General features: G+C 54.0%; 1 protein-coding gene across 2 annotated transcripts; it reads right to left on the reverse strand.

Annotated features, from left to right (window-relative positions):
* Window positions 1-1,667: 1,667 nt before the first annotated feature.
* On the reverse strand, window positions 1,668-14,873 carry NBL1 (NBL1, DAN family BMP antagonist). 2 transcript variants are annotated; one of them, XM_075027511.1, is made up of 5 exons: window positions 14,697-14,873; window positions 5,256-5,340; window positions 4,302-4,496; window positions 3,966-4,077; window positions 1,668-3,099 (listed from the first exon to the last, which is right to left on the reverse strand). In XM_075027511.1, the coding sequence occupies exons 1-5, from the start codon at window positions 14,722-14,724 to the stop codon at window positions 2,845-2,847; spliced, it is 675 nt and encodes a 224-aa protein (XP_074883612.1). In that variant the 5' UTR covers window positions 14,725-14,873; the 3' UTR covers window positions 1,668-2,844. The 2 variants fall into 2 exon arrangements, with proteins under 2 accessions (XP_074883612.1, XP_074883613.1); XM_075027512.1 differs by lacking the exon at window positions 5,256-5,340 and having other exon boundaries at window positions 14,697-14,864.
* Window positions 14,874-18,660: the final 3,787 nt, after the last annotated feature.

Raw genomic sequence — 18,660 nt, forward strand, 5'->3', positions numbered from 1 at the left:
TTGTACGCTTGGTTTGGATGTGTTTGCTGGGGAAGTGAATCTGAATCGATCGAAGCAAAATGTGTTTAAAAAAACCTGCCTTAAAATGAGGTCCAACTCCTACCGTTGCCCCTGCAAAAGCTTCTCTGCTCCGGCAGCTCTGCTGGTCTCTGTGCTCTCTCCCCTGCGCTGCGTTTCTGGACACATCTGCAGGGGATCATGGTTTCCACCAGCTCTGCTCTCCAGTACCACTAGCAGGGAAAGCAAAACCAGGTTGTCAACAGCCACCCAAATGTCAACATGGCAAAGAAAGGGCTGGTGAGCCACAGTGAGTAAAACTGGAAGGCTGAGAGACCTCGGTGAGGACATCCAGGCAGCCCAGTGCTTAACGCAGCGGACTCCAATAGTGCAATCTACTCTCAGGATCTCATTCCATCTTTTAACTGGGATGGCTCCTTAGGGCCTGTTTTGGGCAGAGCCTGGCTAGCTATCTTTAAAAGTTTTGTGTTTTCATCTGCAGAACAGCCCTCCACTGCCTGCCTCCACTGAAGCTCAGGTTGTGTCGAAAGGAGGTGGAGACATCCTGCTCCGAACACCCTGAACTGCAGCTCCTGGAGTTTATAGGAACAGTCCCCCTGCTAAATCCAGCTCCTGTTTTCACCATACACCAATAAAAGGGCCACATGATGGTGGCTGGTGACAGCACGGATTTCTCAACCTTTTCCTGCCTCCTGGCTCTCCAGTAAAGCTCCCATCCTTAGGACACTTCACAGCCTAAAAAAATTATCTTAATGCACAGGACACCACCACCCCTGCCAGGGTCCTTCCTTTTCAGCCCATCCCCTTCGTCATGGCAACTGCTGCCTTAACACAAACCCTCTCCCGCTTCACCACCCGGAGGACTGCTCTCCAAACTTGTGCAGAGACCCCAGAGCCTGGGACTCAAAGAGAGGGGCAGTAAGAGCTGGCTGCTTGCACAGCACAGCCTCCTGCCCCTCCAGGAGCAGACCGGACCTTCCTCAGGGTTAGGCTCAGACAAGGGAGCATCATCTGATCGCTTCTGAGGGCACAACCACGCTGGGCAGCCAGGCATCAGTGGGAGCAGAGGTTTGCAAGGACACGCTCTGCCCTGTCCAGGGAACGCTTGATCCAAACGCCCTTGGAAACAGCCCACTGGTTTTCAGCCAAAGTGCTTGGGTCCTCTCCTCACCCACGACGGGATGTCCATGTCCACGTCCAAGTTCGCCTTCCTCCAGTCCAGAGGCACTCCTGGAGGCCATGAACATCTGGATGCCACCAAACACGCTGGATCAAGAGTGTCACCTAGTGGCAACAGAGCTGATAAAGGTTGCATGATCCCGCAGAGACCCCACACACTTCCCACGTAAGTGGGACCAGACAGCCCTTAAACCTCCAGGCTGCAGTGTTAAGGGCCCTAGAGTACAACCACGCCTGGGCGACAGCTGATGTGCAGGCTCCCCGTGTCCACATGCAGCCCATCTGCTGAGTATTTAGGGTCGGTTTTCCTTTTAGCGGCTCTCCCTCCTCCTCCCAAATTGAATGCAGCAGAAAACTCAAGGGAACCATCGCTCTCCCATGCCCTGTACCCTCCTGCGCTGCTGTCCCGTCTGGTGTCCTGGTGTAAACGGCCTCTCCCCCGTCAGCACTGAGGAGCCTACTGCCAAAAACCAGACAGGCATCAGAGCACTGAGAAATGGAAGTCAGAACTAATTTATTTAAGAAAAAAAAAAAAAACAACCAACTTGTAAAAAGGAGGGGGAGGCATCGATTACAAGCTCTGGAAGCTCTTGTCAGGACAGCGCCAAAGAAATCAGCTTTATACAACAGAGAGAAAGGGGTAGCAGGAGGGGCCCGGGGCCGTCCCCCCACCCCGAGCCTCCCCAGCCCTGCATGAGCAGTCCCCCGCGAAGGTACATGGGCACCCCGGCACTCGTCCCCCTTCTCCCTCCACCACCATTAAAGTGCAGCAGGGAGAGGGGGGAGAGGGGCTGGCTCCTACCCAGACCACCCCAGCGCAAGCCTGCTCTTGGCTTTCCCCTGTGGGCCATGAAATGTGAAGCCCCAGCGCCCATGGCATGATCCAGCTCCCTCGTCCCCAGGGAGCTACGTGGTGGCCCTGAGGACCAGCAAGGAAAGGGCTCTCACTCCCGTGGTTCCCAGCAACCTCACACACGCGGCCCCCAGAGGCACATCCTGGGGCAAAATACTCCCCAAGAGCTACCTAATACGAGGAGGTTGGGGTTGAATTAAGATCCAGCGGGTGCCAGGAGGAACAGTACGTCCACGCTGAGCCCACGTGTCCTTAGGCAGGCAGGGCAGACAGGAGGAAGAAGGGATGCTGCTGGTCCCGCACACCCCAGGAAAGATGTGCATCTCTTGTGGGACTGTGGAGAGGCTGCATCCCTTCTTCCTCCAATCCGAGCATGAGCCGTTTACAAGAGAAAAACCCAGAAGGACTCAGCAAGGGCTCCACAGCAGGTTCAGGAGCCTGCAGACAGCCCCTGGGGAGCCCAGCTCAGCTCTTGCTCTCAGCCGAAACCCCCCTTGTCCGGGTTCCCGCTCCTCTCAATATATTATTACTATTATGTGCAAGTAGTTTTGCATCAGAAAACACCGAGCCCTCCTCTCTCACCCTGCAGCTCCAGCCTCACGTCCGCCTCTCAGCCCTGCTTGTACCTCAAAATCTTCCTCCGGCCCCGGGGTGTCGTGGAGAGCAAAGCATGAGGGTAGCTATTAGACAGGAAAGACTCCACCACCCCCCTCCCTCCCCAAACCCCGGCCCTCTCCCTCGCACACACCCCCTGCCCGCGCCGCTGGCTGCAAGGACAGTTCGCAAGGGCCAGGTCACTCGTCGCCCTCCTCCTCGTGATGGTGGTGGCTGGAGGCAGGAGGTTCTTCCACCTCCTGTTGGTGGTGGGCATAGTGATGGGGGCTGGGACCTTCAGCGGGCATGTTCTCCTCCGCGTTCAGGTAGACGTTGAACAGGGCTCCCTCGTGGCTCGGCTCCTTCCCGCAAGCCTGGCAGCTACAGTGAAGTATCTTCTCCACCAGCTTGTCAACCCTGGGGATCTCGTCATTGCCTGGACAGTCCAGTGTCACCTGGGTAGAGGGATGAGGACACAGTGAGTGTGCAGGCTCAATGCCTGGATGGCCATCCTGCTGCGGGCGCTCTGACCTGCCCCATACCCTGCTGACTTGGGGTATTTTAAGCCAGAAGCGAGGGTTCGCTATACATATAAACAAATATCTACAGTCAGTCTGCAAGGCAAGAATTCTCTGGGAATGTCTCGCAAGGTCACGAGCTGCAAAGACCCACGGAAAATGCACTGACTCAAGTGGGACGCTGCTCCCAGGCACTACTGGCACAGAAATATCGGTGGTAACTGCAAAAGCCACCCACAAGACACGTTGCTGAGCATCTTAGATAGTTTGGACTAAACCATCTGCCCAAATGTCTGAGCTGAAAGCAAAGCAGAGCGCTGAACCCAGCTCCCTGCGTGCCTAGGCTTGCCTCGGAGGCAGGGTTTATGGCTCTGCCAGGATCAGTTGTGGCATGAAACTGGAAGGTCTGAGGGTGACTGGCAGATGGGCTGTGGGAAGCACTTCTGGACATCGAAGAAGGCAAAAACTCCCAAGTGGGAGGAGGTGACAAAGGCAGTGGTGAAGAGAACAGGCAGCGGGATGAGCACAGGGATGAATAATGCAGGGACTGGCAGGGAATTCTTCTGCAAACGGCGTGATAAATGCATCATTTATCACAGCAGTCATGTTGCTTCCAGCAGCCCCTTCCACCCAGGCGTCTCAAGACAGGGTACAGTCATCTGAGAGACACCCTGGAAGGGAACTACAAGTAGGAAAACCTCAGGGAAGGGGAACAACTTGCCCTAAAGTGGTGGCAGAGCAGAGCTGAGAGCCCCTGAGCAAGGCCCCACAGAAAGAACCGTGGAGCAGGCAGGGATACTCACGATTTCCCACATGGACTGGGCTGGCATACAGGAGTCGCAGTGAACCAGGGACTCTGTGGACTGAGGGAAGGTGTTGGGGACGCTGTAGCTGAAACACTGTCCCAGACAGGCCCTGCAAAGACAACAGGAGGGATGAGGGCTCAGCAAAGGTGCCTGCTCTTCCCAACAAAGGCAGAGGAGATTTCACCTTCCACTGAGACAGACAGAGAGCAGCCGGGCAGAGGCAGGACACGGTGCCTGGCTTCTTGTACGAGTGACAGTCCCCAAAGCCACTCCGGCGCCATCTGCAAATGGAAATCAGCTGCATCCAGCTCCACACTGAGAGTGGATCCATACCTGTTCTGGATGGACTTGGACTCGCAGCCGCTGTGCCCCACGATCTGGGTGATGTTCTTTGCCTCACACCAAGCGCTCTTATCCGGGAAGAGGGCGAGCTTGTTTATGGGGGGTGGTGCGGCCAGGAGCAGCGCTGGGAAGAGGGTACCAACCACGAACCATAACATCATGGCCAGCTCTGCCAAAATCCTACAACTGGAGACAGAGAGCAAAGCGTTAGCAGGAAAGAAAACAGGCAAGCCGGCCCATTTCTTCAACCCCATGGCAGTTCTTGGCTGCGGCAAGCACAGGTATGTCCTCCCAGCGCGTCGGTACTCACATCTCCCTCTACGTCCACTGCTGTGGCCAGGAAGGCTCCCCAAAACACTTCACGGGAAATGGGACATGCTGCTCTGCCTCTTCCTTCTTCAAAACAAGCTCTGGGGCAGGCAGATACCTGCATTACTTCTCCCAAGATTTGTGCCAGGAGCAACAGCAGGCTTTTTTCATCATTGCCCACCCAAAGCTGGGCTGGGAGAAGTTCGCAAAACAAAAGCGTCACCGCCACGGGCCGAGCCAGGTTGGAGAAGTCATGGACCACAGAAATGTTTTTATTTGAGGAAGGAGCAGACTTCCCCACTTCCTTTTCTCCCACCTTAAAAGCCAAAGCTGGCCTTGCTGCAAGCTTTCCCAGAGAAAAGGGACCACTTTCCCGGGAAGGAAAACCGCTTTCCTCCTAGAAGTGCGCAGCAGATGTCGCTGCAAGGCAGCAGCAAGCAGGGAGATGTGGAAACCTCAATCCAGAGGCTAGAAACCCGCAGAAAAGACCAATACAGCACTTATTTTTATAGAGCCACTCAAATTCAGCAAACGGCTACTCTGAGGATGGGAACTCAGTCCGCAGACAAGGGAGGGCCTTTCAACAGCAAGCATAAACCTTGCTCGCAAAGGTGGTCGGCCGAGAAGGTTACTTACCACCCCCAGAGAAATCCCACGCAGGGTTTTCTTGCGGGCCAGCTGTATTCTCCGGCCAAGGTGCCTGCATTAACACTCCCAATCACTGGGGAAAGGCAGATGGAAAAGCATCATAGAAATAGGGAAATTTTTTCCTTTGTGGGGTTTGGATGGAGTCATAGTGAAAGGCAGACATTTATACTTTCTAAAATATTTGTTAGAACCATGTTATTTGTTATTTCCTTCTATTTATTTATCCAGACGAAGATCCAAAGCCCACACTGGAAAGGCTCCTGTTGATTCCCATGGCTCCTAGGCCCAGCCCTCTAACACTTGCTGGGGAAGGAGAGGAAAAATGCCTTGTTTATCAGACACTGGTGTCAGAGGCAGCTCTGTGCTGGGGACTCCCAGCGGGGCGTTCCTCCAGTCACGCAGTCTATATCTGCACCGTCTTCACCAACACATCCTCAGCTGGAGGACCACCACATTTATCTAAATGATTGAGATGGCCTATTAAGCACCTCTCACAGCTCCAGCTCAGATATTTTCAGGTCATTATGGGGCAGAGGGTTTTGCCCTGTTACCCCTCCACTGAGCCCAACCTCCTGGATCTGAATCAAGAGAGAGATGCTTCCCCATCCTCCATCCCAAAAGGGCATCCTCATTCCCTGGCCCTGGGATCTCTGGGGGAATCAGGTGGGGTGTCTGCTAAATTTTCTTATTTCCTGGTGATACAGGAACCGTAACGGTATAATGCAGCAACACCTTTATAGCCTTGGCTTCCTAATCCTCCCAGCACTTGTTCACGTGAATCCCACAGGCCCCCAGTGAGAATACCTGCACAAAGCAGGGTTTGCAGGTCTTGGTTTGAGGTAAGCAGAGGGTTTTAGCCCCTGAACTTGCACTGCCATTAACAAGAGCGGTGTGATTAAATACATTTGTCCTGAAAAAAACTCTTACGGCTTACTTCTGCTCCCTGAAATTTTTTTCCATTTCAGTGGGGGAATTCTGTAATTTCTGCTAAGAACACGGCTAAGCTGCACGCGCCACACACTCGTTTTGCTTGGTTTTCTGAAATGAGCATCACTCATTCCTCAAATGCCAGCAGCTCCATGCCGAGGAATCCTGCTCCCAAAGGCAAGTCCGAGATCAGAGCTGGGATGTGACCCAAACAGCAATCACAACCCCCCCGGGGAACAGCCGAAATTCCTCTGGAGTCAGCACACAAGTTCACTTCCACATGCCCGATTAGAGAGCAATTTCCTTCTTTCCAAAGAAAGGTGGTGGCTGATTTTTTTTTCCAGGTTTCTATGCATCTCTACCCAGCAGCAAAGAGGCAAACGTTTCTGTCTGTGCTGACAGCCCAGCTTCTCTGGGACCTTTTATTTTCCTGGAGGGAAGTGTTCACCAGAGAGGTGTTTCTGCAGCACTGGTCAGAGCAGACCCACAGCCAGAGGCATGAAGGATCATCTCCGAGCATCTGGGCTCCCGTCTCGCTCTAATACCGAGAGGAAGATGAGCGAGGTTGTGCTCTGCTAAAGCACAGGACCTGGCCTGGATTCAGGAAAGCACTTAAACATATGCTTAAGCCCTCTCCTTTCCTGCGCAGGGATGTCTTCGTAACCAGAGCCCCGAGCAGCACGGCCGCTGGTCCGGTTTGCAGAGGGGCAGTCGTCGAGCAGGGGAACCGGGTACCTCTACAGAGCTGGAGCAATCGCAGCTTTATACCCCGTTCTTCAGGGCACTCGGGTGCTGAGCGCTGCTATTGCCCACTGATTTTAAGCCTTGGAACAGGCCACATCCACATGGTGTTTTCCTTCTCCCAAGAATGCCCTGGAACCCGCAGGGCCACATTTCTAGTAAGTAACAAGGTTTATGCCAGTGCCTAGGAAAACATCTGATGCAGCTGAGTTTGGGAGGGAGCTGGGGCTGGAAAGAGCCTGCTCGCAACCGCGGCGTGTTCGCTGGCATAGTTCAAACCAGTCATGCGAACAGAGCGGCCACTAAAACCATTCATCTGACAGCAGCCACAGGGTCGGAGACAAAAGCACCGTGTTCCCTCTCCCCCCAGCTGGGAAGGGAAGGGGAAAAGGAAGACAAGGCACCCGAGCAGGTTTGCAAACTCCCGATTAAATAAAGGCATTGAGCACATTCCTCCGTGACAAGCTAAATTACACGTTGCAGCCCCTAAAGGAACAAGTGTGTGCTCCCCGGCGCTGACCCCGGCCCTGGCCTGCACTTCCCTGCACACAGGGGCTTCTTTCTCTTCTCCGCACCGGGGCACATTTTTTTTCCTGCTAGTCAAAGCTTTTCAAGCAGAAAGTTCAGCTCAGTTCCGGCAGACCCATCGGCCCGTGAGGGTCTCCCCCTGCCTTTCCCTCTGCAGGGAACCACATGGCAGCTTCCTCTGCCATCCCTTCAGCACGCATTTGAGAAATCCAATGACTCAGCCCTTGAGCCTGGCACATCCCGGACTCCGGAGACAAACAACTTCTCAGCACACGCACAGCTGCAGCCTTGTGGTGAGCGGCCCCGGAGCCCTTTTCCAGCCTGTCCCCATGCCCAAGGAGCTGAGGGGCAAAACGTCCAAGGCTGGTGGGTCTCAGCTGTACCAGCTCAGCATCTCTTCGAGGCTTGGAGAGCCTGGCAGGAGTCCTGCTGACGGCTGAGCCTGCCATAAGCCTGGTTTTGAGGTCTGGTGGTAGGACGCTCAGATGTTTTATGTCACCTAGAAGAGCTCCTTCCTCCCATCCTGGCAGTCCCGGGGACTCTCAGGAGTCCCGCAAGAAGGACGGTCCCCGCCAACGCCTGGAAGCAGCTGGGAAAATCTACATTGTTATATCGGCCGGAGGACAATCACGGGAATTACCTCTGAGGCCGCGTTCCCACCGCCCAGCCCACAGCTGTTCTTGGCCATTTGGAAACCAAACACTTCTGGAGGAAAATAAAAAAGATCTAATCGGTTTTACTCTCTTTTTCCAGTGGGAAGTTTACACCATAATACAAGACAAGCCTGCAGGTGGACATGGAGAACATTTCATGAGTAGTTTAATATATTTATAGGTATTTTTCTTATGCAGGATCTTGCAATTTTGCCAAACACATAAAACCACAGACACAGGTATATCGTGCTCATGGCCACACACGCAGCATCCCAGGATCTGAGAGACAAGAAACCCCTAAGCTTTACAAACATTGCTTAGCCAAGGCTCAAAGCGTGCGAATGCAGCACAGAAACAGTGTCTGCTCCACGCTGCGGCCAAGGAAATTGAGGTACGAAGCCAGGAAACGGCCTTAACTCAGTGCCTGAATCACTGATTCAAGTCCTCATGTGAGATGCATGAGATCTCAGTAGAGATGGACAAGGCGAAGGTTTCAGCTCCTGGTCTGGACCACAGCTGGGACCTCTGACCTTCCTCTCCTGCCTCCCTGGAAAGGCGACTGTCCTGCCCGACAGAGCCGGCTTCCCACCCAGCCTGGCTCTCAAGCTACACCATGCCAAGCTGCCAAGAGCAACCCCAAGTTGGTGTTAGACGTGAATCACAGCAGTACCGGGTCCTGCCTTTGTGTTCAACTAGTTATTTGTGCCGTTTTGCTGAGAAAAACTGCTGCACGGCACTGCCGGGGGAGGAGGAGGCCCCGAAGACGTGCTGCTGAGCGCACTGCTCCGTGCCTCAGTTTCCCTGCTTGTAAGACCAGAGACAAGGGATCGCTGTATGCCGAGTGAGCTGATGCGTGCCGACAGGGTGGAAAAGCACAGGGAGGTCTTTGGAGCGCCAGATCTCCTTCGAGGGAAGAGGCTGCCCGGGGCAGGAGGGGAGGGATGGCTGCCAACAGCTCTCGCCCCACACGACGCGGCACGCGTTCCTCGACGGGAAGATGCTCGGGGTGAACGCCGTGCTGCCGGGCAGGTGGGAGTCAGGCCGGGACGTTGCTGTGCGGTGAGGGAGTCACACAAGGACACGGTGCTGCAGGGCAAGGGGGGGATCGCTGCCTGGAGAAGAGAAAGCTCTCCAAGGACTTGGGTGGGATCACTCCTGGGTGCGGAGGCGGCCAGGAGCGTTCTCCTTGCAGGTAGCTGTAAGCGTTAAAAGGCAACCCATTATTTAGGCGCCTAAAAGGAAGCAAAGCCACAGTTAAGTGTCTGATTTGGTGGCGACTGGAAAGAAACATGTATCTGTCCGAGACGGATCCAGGGCATGGCTCTCCTCAGACACAGGATTTTGTCTATACAGTAACTTCGGAATACTACAGGGAATTGCCTCTTGGGAATCTCAACTCAGATAATATTTGGTTACATGGAACGAAAAATATTATAAGCCAGCATTATTAGCAGGAAAAGTTTAAATCTAAACTGTGAAAACCTGAGAAGTCACTGTGTACTGAAAAAAAAATCAAAACAACCGATTTGATTCAATACTTGTCCTTATTTAACACTTCCCCCTTTTTTGAAATTCGCATTTAGCTAAAACTTTATATTTTTGCTGCAAAAAATACAAAGTACAACATTCTCTTGGGGACTCTACTGTTGTGCCTGCAATAGACCAAATTAATCTGATCGATATCATGACAGTATCGCCAGGGGAGAGGGAAGAGAGCTATGCGCTGAAAACGTCTAGAGGTAATTCTTCAGGACAGCAAGACAGATGAGTGCTTAACTGAACACAGAAGAGTCTCTTCTGAGCTGAGAGTCTTGCTTTGCTGAGCTGCAAAATCTGGGAAGAAATTACAAAAAAATAAAAATGGAACTACCATAGGAAGACCTTTGATATTTAACATGCAAAAGAATTAATCCTAAAAACTTTTTGATAATGGAGCAAAAGCCATGTCATTTCTCACTGTGGATCTGGCTGTCTCTGCTCTTTTCAAAAGCAGGAGATGTTCGAGCTTCCCTTTCCGTAACGTATTAATTTCCACTCAAGCATGGTTGGGCGATTCACAGAAATAAAGCAGAAATAGAGAAAAGCAGTGCAGCATTTTTAAAGCCCTCTCCTGTCCCCACTTCGGACAGAATTTCAAAAGAGTTCGGTACATGGGAGTTTAAATCTGGCTTCTTGACCACGCACTGAGCACTCGAGAAACATTTTTTGCAGCTGGAAAAAAAATCCAAGCTCCTTTACCTACAAAAATCATTGGAAAGCTACCTACGGACTTTGATAGGCTTAGAATGGGGTCCTAAAGGAGCTCTGCTGGAAAAGGGACACACTAATGGCCTGTGGAGGAGGCAAGAGTAATATAAACAGTTTCTGGTAATTTATTTCAATTGCTCAATTTCTTCAGCATTAAGAACAATCACGGCCAGGAAAATGCATCAGCCTAAAGCATAGGAATATATCCTGGCCCCACACCACCCTCCACTCCCTCTCCTCTTCTAGCACCTGCTCGAAATGTGGGGCTTTGCAGCCCCTAAGAGCAGCGGGGCAAGCGGGATGGGAGCAAGGATCAGCTGCCTTGGGCACCTGGCAAACAAGCCCGGTACTAGCCTCCCGCACCCGGCAGTTTTGGGGAGCGGTGGGACGGGGGTGCCTTGGCGAAGTGGGGGAAGAGAGAGCGTACGGGCTCCGTCTCAGACCCCGCGCAAGGAAGGACTCGTCTGCCGCACGCTTCGGCTAGAACAGTCCCCAGCGGTAGGTCGTATCCAAGCGCGCTGCAGATAATATGAGAAATAGGCGCTTTCAAACACAGCTGTTAGCAGCATTTCAGCCAGAGGCCTTGCTCGTCGCATGTCTCGACCTGAAGGAGACTCGACTCCCTCCTGCGTTTCCCCTGGAGCTGGTGTTTCCCACACAGCCGTCCCACACCGCAGAGCAGGCAGGCAGAGCCACCCGGCGTGGGCAGCGCTGTCAGCCTGGCTGGGGCTGAGGGTCTCGACTGGAGCTTTGGCCACCCAGGAGGACCATAGGTGTCCGAACGTGAACCGTGGATCCAAAACCCTTTGAAAATTCCAAGCAGTAACAGCGACTGCTGCCCTCCAGCCGGGGCTGCTCTCTCCGAAGCTGTCCCTGACCCCTGCAGGCAGCAGTTTCCCACCAGGCGTGGAAAGAGGACGACTTTTCCTCCACCACAGCATCACTAACCGAGAGCCTGACCACTGTTGCTCGCTGACCGGCGTCTCCCCAAAGCACCTGGCTCGCTCTGGAGCACGCAGTCACACCGTTTCCCCTTGCAACCGAAGCCGCAGCCTCTCCCCTCCTTTTTCGGTGAAAACAGCTTTCGCAGGGCCGGCGGTAAAATCCGCACCGCCTCTGGGAAGGGTCCCAAGAGTCGTTCACTTTTCCCCGTGTCTGATTTGCATGCAGGCACCAGCAATTTCCCCGGGGAGCGCTTCTCCCAGCAGGCCCAGTTCTGCTTTCACTTAGAGTGAGGTAAACTGGGACCGGCTCCTCCAAATGACTCCACTGGTGCAAATGAGATCAGAATCTGGCACCGCTCGTCTTACTCAAAACAAGCATAACTGGAACCAGATAAAACCAGTTCTAGTACATAGTGGCCACCAGGATTATTATTTTTTTAATTTAGCACACACGCCGCGTAAGGCCATCCTGCAGTCAGAGATGGGAGTTGTCTCAAATGCCAACCACGCTGGCTTTCGGCTTGCTCGGTCATTCATTACCAAACTTGCATAAAAAAATCAAGCCCTGTCCTACGCAGCGGGGTTGCGCTTGCAGGATCAGGTTCCCAGCTGCTGGAGCAAGAGGTGGAAAGAGGGAAGGAGAAAAAGGGGTTTGCGGCTGGAGCTGTGGATCTTTCAGTGACGGTTCAGGATCCTTCCTGCTGTTTCCCTCTCCCTTTACACCCGTTTAGGCCATATCCCGGTCACAACAGCAGAAATCCAGTTGACTTGAGTGCTGTTTTGCTGTCTTTTAATCTCTGCTTTGCACTGCACCAGCCTTCTCAGTTTTGACGATGTAAAACCCAACGTCTGTGTTATTTACCCACTGCACTGACTGCAGTGTCTCCAATACCGAAGCATAAAAACACGTGGCGGTGCGGGGCCAGAGGCTTTCGGGGGTAACGTAACAGTTCACAGCCCAGTTGGTATTTTCAATTGCTACCAGACGTGCTGGGGGCTGACCTCACACTTGACATTTAGACGGTCTCTCCTAAAACTGCAGGATCAAGCCCAGTAACCACAATGAAATCAACCCGTGAACCAAACGCCGGTCTCTTCCCCTCTCCGGACAAGTCGTCTGAGCTCTGTATCAGAGAAGAAGGAGGCTTAAGCCACGTCTGAGAGAGTGACCAAAGCAAGGGCCCGATCCTGGCACCATTTCCAAAGCTAAGCTCCAAAGGATTAAAATCTTGGCTGGAATGGGGGTAGCGGCCCAGCCCAGCTCCACAACTGGTAGAAAGGAGTGCTGGGTTGCTCCGTTCCCACCATCGGAGCTAGTTTACACCCAGGAAAGCCCTGGCCCCCACCGCCCCGTGTCGCTCCCTCCCTAAACAGCGCTGTGCGAGAAACAAAGGTCTGGGGAAACGGCACGCACAGCTCCTGCCAGTGCTAACGGGAGGCGCGGAGGACAGACCACCCCATGTTCTCACTCCGGTCCTGCCCCAAAAGGACAATTTTATCAGCTGCTCAGGTTTTTAAGAATCCGATTTGAGCGGCGGCGAAGTTTCTTTGCCCTAAGCCGTGCTGGACCTGCCAGCACTCTGGTCCTTGCTTTATTGCAGGGGATCTCCAAGCCTGGGCGACTACAGAGGAGGGTTTTTTTCCAGCAGACTTCAAAAAAAAAAGAGCAGGAGCAAGGCCCTAGGACAGAGCAAGTCCCCAGCTCTGCCTGCCCCACAGTCGCTGGAGCTACAATACGGGAGCAGGCGGAGGTATTGCTAACACTTTAATGGGAACAGCACAGAGCTTGGGGAGGAATACTGCCCGGGAGTTTACTCTGCTTTTCAGGCAGGTTTCCCACGACTGGACCAGCTTAACACGACCTCGGCAATGCCAACACGCACCGCGAGCAAAGTTACTCCAATACGGGCAGGTCTTCAAGGCTACTTTAAAAGCGTTTTGGCTCAGGGCCCAATCCTGCACTTCCTGGGCACCCAAAATTCCCTCCAGCTTGACCGTTTTCCTCGCTCCGGAAAGATGACCGGGCACTCGGAAGACTTTGCTCGTTAGCCCTCTTTGCAAGACCGCAAACTCCCCAAGCTGGAATTCAGTGCAGAGAGGTCAAGCCAAGAGCCCGGATTCTTCTCAGGGCTGTTTGCAAACACTTGGGATTTTTATATTGAAGGCAAATTCCATTTCCCATCCTGCGTTTTGCAAATTTGAAGCGAGCTGCCTTTTTTGAGATGGGAGACTGCCTTCGAAAAGCAAAAGTGCCCATTGTATGCAGCTGATTTTTGGCTGGTTGGATGTTGCAAAGAGGACATTAAGTTCTTGGGCTAAAAATACAAGGGAAAATCTGGGCCTTGCCATACCACTAGGATCTTTCCCACTTGTTTCAGTAGGGTGCAGATTTTTCCCCAAAAAACCTGCAAGGCAAAGCTATGGTGCTCCAAATCCACAAACACTTCACACAGGCTGAATTTTTAATTTGATGGGGTTAATCCTATACGTGAAAGTTAGATTGCGGAGCACAGCATAAGTTTCTCGTAAGAGTGCCCTCGTAAGATAAATGCTAGCAGGCAATAAGGGATTGTCCGGATCCACTTTAATGCAGCCTGAAAACGAGCTAAAGCATGTTCTGTCCCTGGAACATCTCTCAGAGAAAAAGAGAAATCCCCACTGTGCATAAAACGCAGGGATTGTTGTATGTAACAAGTAAGAACTGCCGCAAATACTTAGACAAACTGAAATACTACGTTACGCCTCAAGAAACAGGTAGAGATGTATGGGACATAAGCCTTTGTAATATTCCAGTAAGCACAAAAACTACGCGTAGGATGCAAGGATGTAAATTCACCCCCAGCGCAACCTTTTCAAGTAACAAAACTTTCCCTGCCTTTCCATCGGGAAAATCTCCTTCCTTTATGACACCCGAACTACTACACGTCCTCTGGCATTGCGGTGAATCGATACGCTGAACGTCCCCCCTTCTTTCCTCCGCACTTTTGTTCGAAACCCGAAATAGATGGGAAGGGCTCTGTACCACAGATGTGCGACCGATAGAGCGCGGCTCCCCATATCCTATTCTTTTATTTTATTTGAGCTAAAGCGGCGGTGGAAATACTTTAACGATTGCACAGCAGATCCCCCGAAGTCCGCCTCATCTGCAACCGATTTCTGCCCGTGGCAATATTCTCATCCTCCCGGCCATCAATCACCCGTGGAGGTTGGGGGGGGGGGGGGGGGGCGAGAGAAGAGCAGGGAGAGAGGAAAAGAGGCGGAAAAATCTGGTGCTGATCAGCGGCGGAGGAAAAAAAAGCAGCAGGTCCGCTTCGGTTCGGGCCGGGGGGTGGGAAGGAGGTGACGGGGAGGGGGGGGAAAAAGACCCAAACCCCGAAGGGGCTACTCACCACCCAGGCGACGGTGGGCACATCCCATGGGGGCCGCGGCGGGCGGGCGGGCGGGCGGGCTACAGCCCCGCGGTCCCCGGCGGTTGCCGCATCCTCGGCTCGGCGGCCCAGGGAGGTGCGGGGCGGGCGGGAGCCGGGAGCCTGCCCGCCCCCCCCCCCCCCTCCGGTGCCGGGCTCCGGGCGGTGCCGCCGGCCCCGCCGCTCGCTATTGCACAATCGGGGCGGAGGATTGGGGGGGGGGGGGGGGGGGAGAAGGGAGAGGAGGGGAAAAGAGGGGAGGGAGGGAGGGAAGGAGGGAGGGAAGGAAAAAGGGAGGGGAGCGGAGGCTGCAGAGCCTGCCCGCCCCGCCGGGGCGGCCCCGCGGCAGCTCCGCCGGTTGATGGGGCGGGACGGGGGAGCACGGACCGATCTGCCCCTCCGTCCGGTTCTTCTCGGCGTGTTCCCGTTGGCAGGCGGAGGGACGGGTGCGGGAGCCCCGCGGATCCCCGACGGGGCGGTCGCTCCGAACAGCCGGGGCCGGCGGGACTCGCAGCGCCCGGGGCGGGCAGGGAGCTCACACACTCACCTACCCACACACACACTCACCTACCCCCCCCCACACACTGACCGACCCCCCCACACACACTCACCTACCCCCGCACACACTGACCTACCCCCCCACACACACTCACCTACCCCCCCACACACACACTCACCTACCCCCGCACACACTGACCTACCCCCCCACACACACTCACCTACCCCCCACACACACACTCACCTACCCCCGCACACACTGACCTACCCCCCCACACACACTGACCTACCCCCCCACACACACTCACCTACCCCACACACACACTCACCTCCCCCCCCTCACCTCCCCCCCCACACACACACACTCACCTACCCCCACACACACTGACCTACACCCCACACACACTCACCTCCCCCCACACACACTCACCTACCCCCACACACACTGACCTACCCCCACACACACACTCACCTACCCCCCCACACTGACCTACCCCCCCCATACACTCACCTACCCCCCCCACTCACCTACCCCACACACACACACTGACCTACCCCCCCACACACACTCACCTACCCCCCACACACACTCACCTACCCCCCCACACTGACCTACCCCCCACATACACTCACCTACCCCCCCCCCACTCAGCTACCCCACACACACACACTCACCTACCCCCCCCCCCACTGACCTACCCCCCATACACACTCACCTACACCCCCCCCCGTCTCCCCAGTCCTGGGCGAGGGAGCCCCCGCCAAGTGCTAAAAACTAACGGGGAGAGCCCGCTGGCAAGGCACGTCCATCAAAACGACGTGTCTGTAAAAGAAGAGCGGTGCCCGAAGGTGATTTCCCAGCGTTTGCTCCTGCAGCGACAGAAAAGCCTGGATGTGGCTCGCTGAACGCAAACAGTTCCTATTTAAACGTAATACTCGATAGAGAGGGCTTGGGGTAGAGCCCTAGCTGCAGTGAAGACTTGGGAAAGTTCTCCAACACCAGACGATGGTTTTCTCTTCCTTTCTTTTCCCTTCCTCTTACTCAGTTTTTTCTCCTCTTTTTCTTTCCTTTCTCTCTTTCCCTTTCATTGCAATCTTTCAGTTACGATAATTGTTGGAGACCGGAAAGGCTCTGTTTCTGTAAAGGCGCAATTAATCTAATAGAGGCCTCCACATTAAACACTGGCACGGCACTACCCAAATCGAAAGATACCTGCAAGGCTTGGATGGGCTTTCCTGGCTCCTGTTTGTGTGAAGATTTGCATAGAGATCAGAGAAGCAGGAAGAGGAGATGCTAAGAAAGCAACAGCTGTGCTGAGGGAAGTGTTGGTAGTGCCTTGGCAGCGGTCCTGGGGAGAAGCCAGGAAAGCCAGCTTTGGGGCTGGGTGTTAGCTGAAGGAGGCTGGAGGCTGCCAGCGAAGGAACGGTTTCCCGCTGCTCGGTTCCTTCCAGCTCCGGGACAAGAGGATTTTGTAAATAGGGTGGCAAAAAACCTGCTTCCAGCGTCGCTTTCTTATCCTGCTAGATGCAACCTACCCAGCCCCAAACCGTACTGAACTGCTCAGCTCCAAAAGGGCCAACAACAGACAAAGGAGCAGCCTTTTGCCATGACCACGTACCCATGGAACTCTAATCTCCCAACATTTTCACCCACTGCTAGACTTGAACTTTTGACTAATGTCTACTTGCTCCTCACGGCCAGCGAGACCAGCAGTGAGCTCCTGCCCGGGAGGCTCTTTTATTCTGAATAATGAGTGAAAGAGGAGACATCAGAGGCTTGGAAGCAAGTTCTCAGGTCTGTGGATAAATGGGGAAAAATAAGATGTAGGTGCGACCAGTTATGGAGAAACAGACCACGGGCATTAAGGTTAAATTCACCCAAGTGTATCAGGTCCAAGGTTCAGTATTTTGATGGTTTTTGTGGGATCCTCGGCAGCGGGGTGTGATTACTCTTGAGCAGAGCACCAGGCTGCATGCAGATATGCGAGCCAGCGTGCAGTTCATTCACTGCTTCCTACTATTCATTCGTGTTCCAGTAAACAGCCAAACAGCAGAAAAGGGAAACACAGCAATCTGTAAATCTGGGGGTGGGGAGGCACGATGCGCAGAGTTCAGGTTTTCTGGTTTTCTGGTGTCAGAAGAAACAGGCAGAGGTGCTGTATGACAGAGCAGCCTGGCTGGAAGATGAAAGAAGCTGCCGAGAGGCTGTCAAAGCCTTGGGCCAACACTTTTCCCCATCCTCTCTGGCAATGCGGTATTGCGGCCAGAACAAGGAGTGAAGACCTGATGCCTGCAGATGTCATTTGGACAGACGCTGGCTCAGGCACGGGCTAGAGGCAGCCGCTCTGCAGCTGGGAGCAGACGGGAGGGAGACAACACCAGCAGGAAAGAAGCCATCCTCACCGGTCAGGCCCCTCGCCCCTAGCCAGGTCACTGGCTTCAGCAACGTTTTTAGACTCTTGCTCCACATCACGCCCTCGTTTACCAGCTCCCGCTCCCCACAGGCTCTGGGGAGCTTGCTGCCTGCCCCTAAAACACCCGAGCCAAACCACGCTGTTGTTTTCACGCCGAGCGGTGCGACACGTAGTACGACACAACTCTCCGCTCTCACCCCCTGACGACAGCCCATTTCATCAGCCTGTTGTTTTCCACCACAGATAGACACCATATGAAAACACAGGTGCACAGAGCCTTGCCCAAAATGTCTACACACCCACCTACATCTTCCCCCTCGGCCCTTTCCCCTGCTGCTGGATCACCAAGGCTTCCCTGCACGGAGACACAGCAGAAACCTGCTCTCTGGTCTCCAGGAGCTTCCCTCCCTCACCCTCTGTTGCTGTTTTGGGCCTGCTGACAAACGCCCACAGTGCCAGGGGCTCCCCGCTTGTCAGGACAGGACTAGGAACTGTGGGCGTGAGAATTAAAAGGGTGTATTTGTAAGTTAAAAATAAAACTATTCCTTTTATTTGTGTCTTAACGCAGATTCCAAGGCTCCCTGCCCATAGCTGGATGCTAGAAAACACATGCGGGGAGAGGCAGCTGGGAAAAGAGAGAGCAAGCGAGAGCGTGTGCATCCGTGAAGGGCTGCAGTGAGCAACGAGGGGAGAATTGCCCTTCGCAGATCCCCGTAGCTGGCCTTACACTCCGTCTCTCCCCCAGCAACTTGTGTTTTGTTCACCGTTCCCGAGATATACCGCGTAGGGTCCAAAGAAGCACGCGCAAGGGCTAAACCCCCCGGCCTGACTTGGGAGACTGATGTTTGGGTCTGCCACGGACTGCCCTGCCCTCTCTCAGATCAGTCAGTTCGCTTCACCTCTCCACATGTCATCTGCAAAAGGGTACAGAATTGCATTGCAGCTCCCCGCAATAAATACGGCTCTTTATCAGCTCCCTTCTCTCACCGGACCATCACCTGCTGGAGCTGAACTCCTACTTGTTGGTTCCTAAA

The sequence above is a fragment of the Buteo buteo genome, chromosome 5 (assembly GCF_964188355.1).
Source record: "Buteo buteo chromosome 5, bButBut1.hap1.1, whole genome shotgun sequence".
Classification (NCBI taxonomy): domain Eukaryota; kingdom Metazoa; phylum Chordata; class Aves; order Accipitriformes; family Accipitridae; genus Buteo; species Buteo buteo.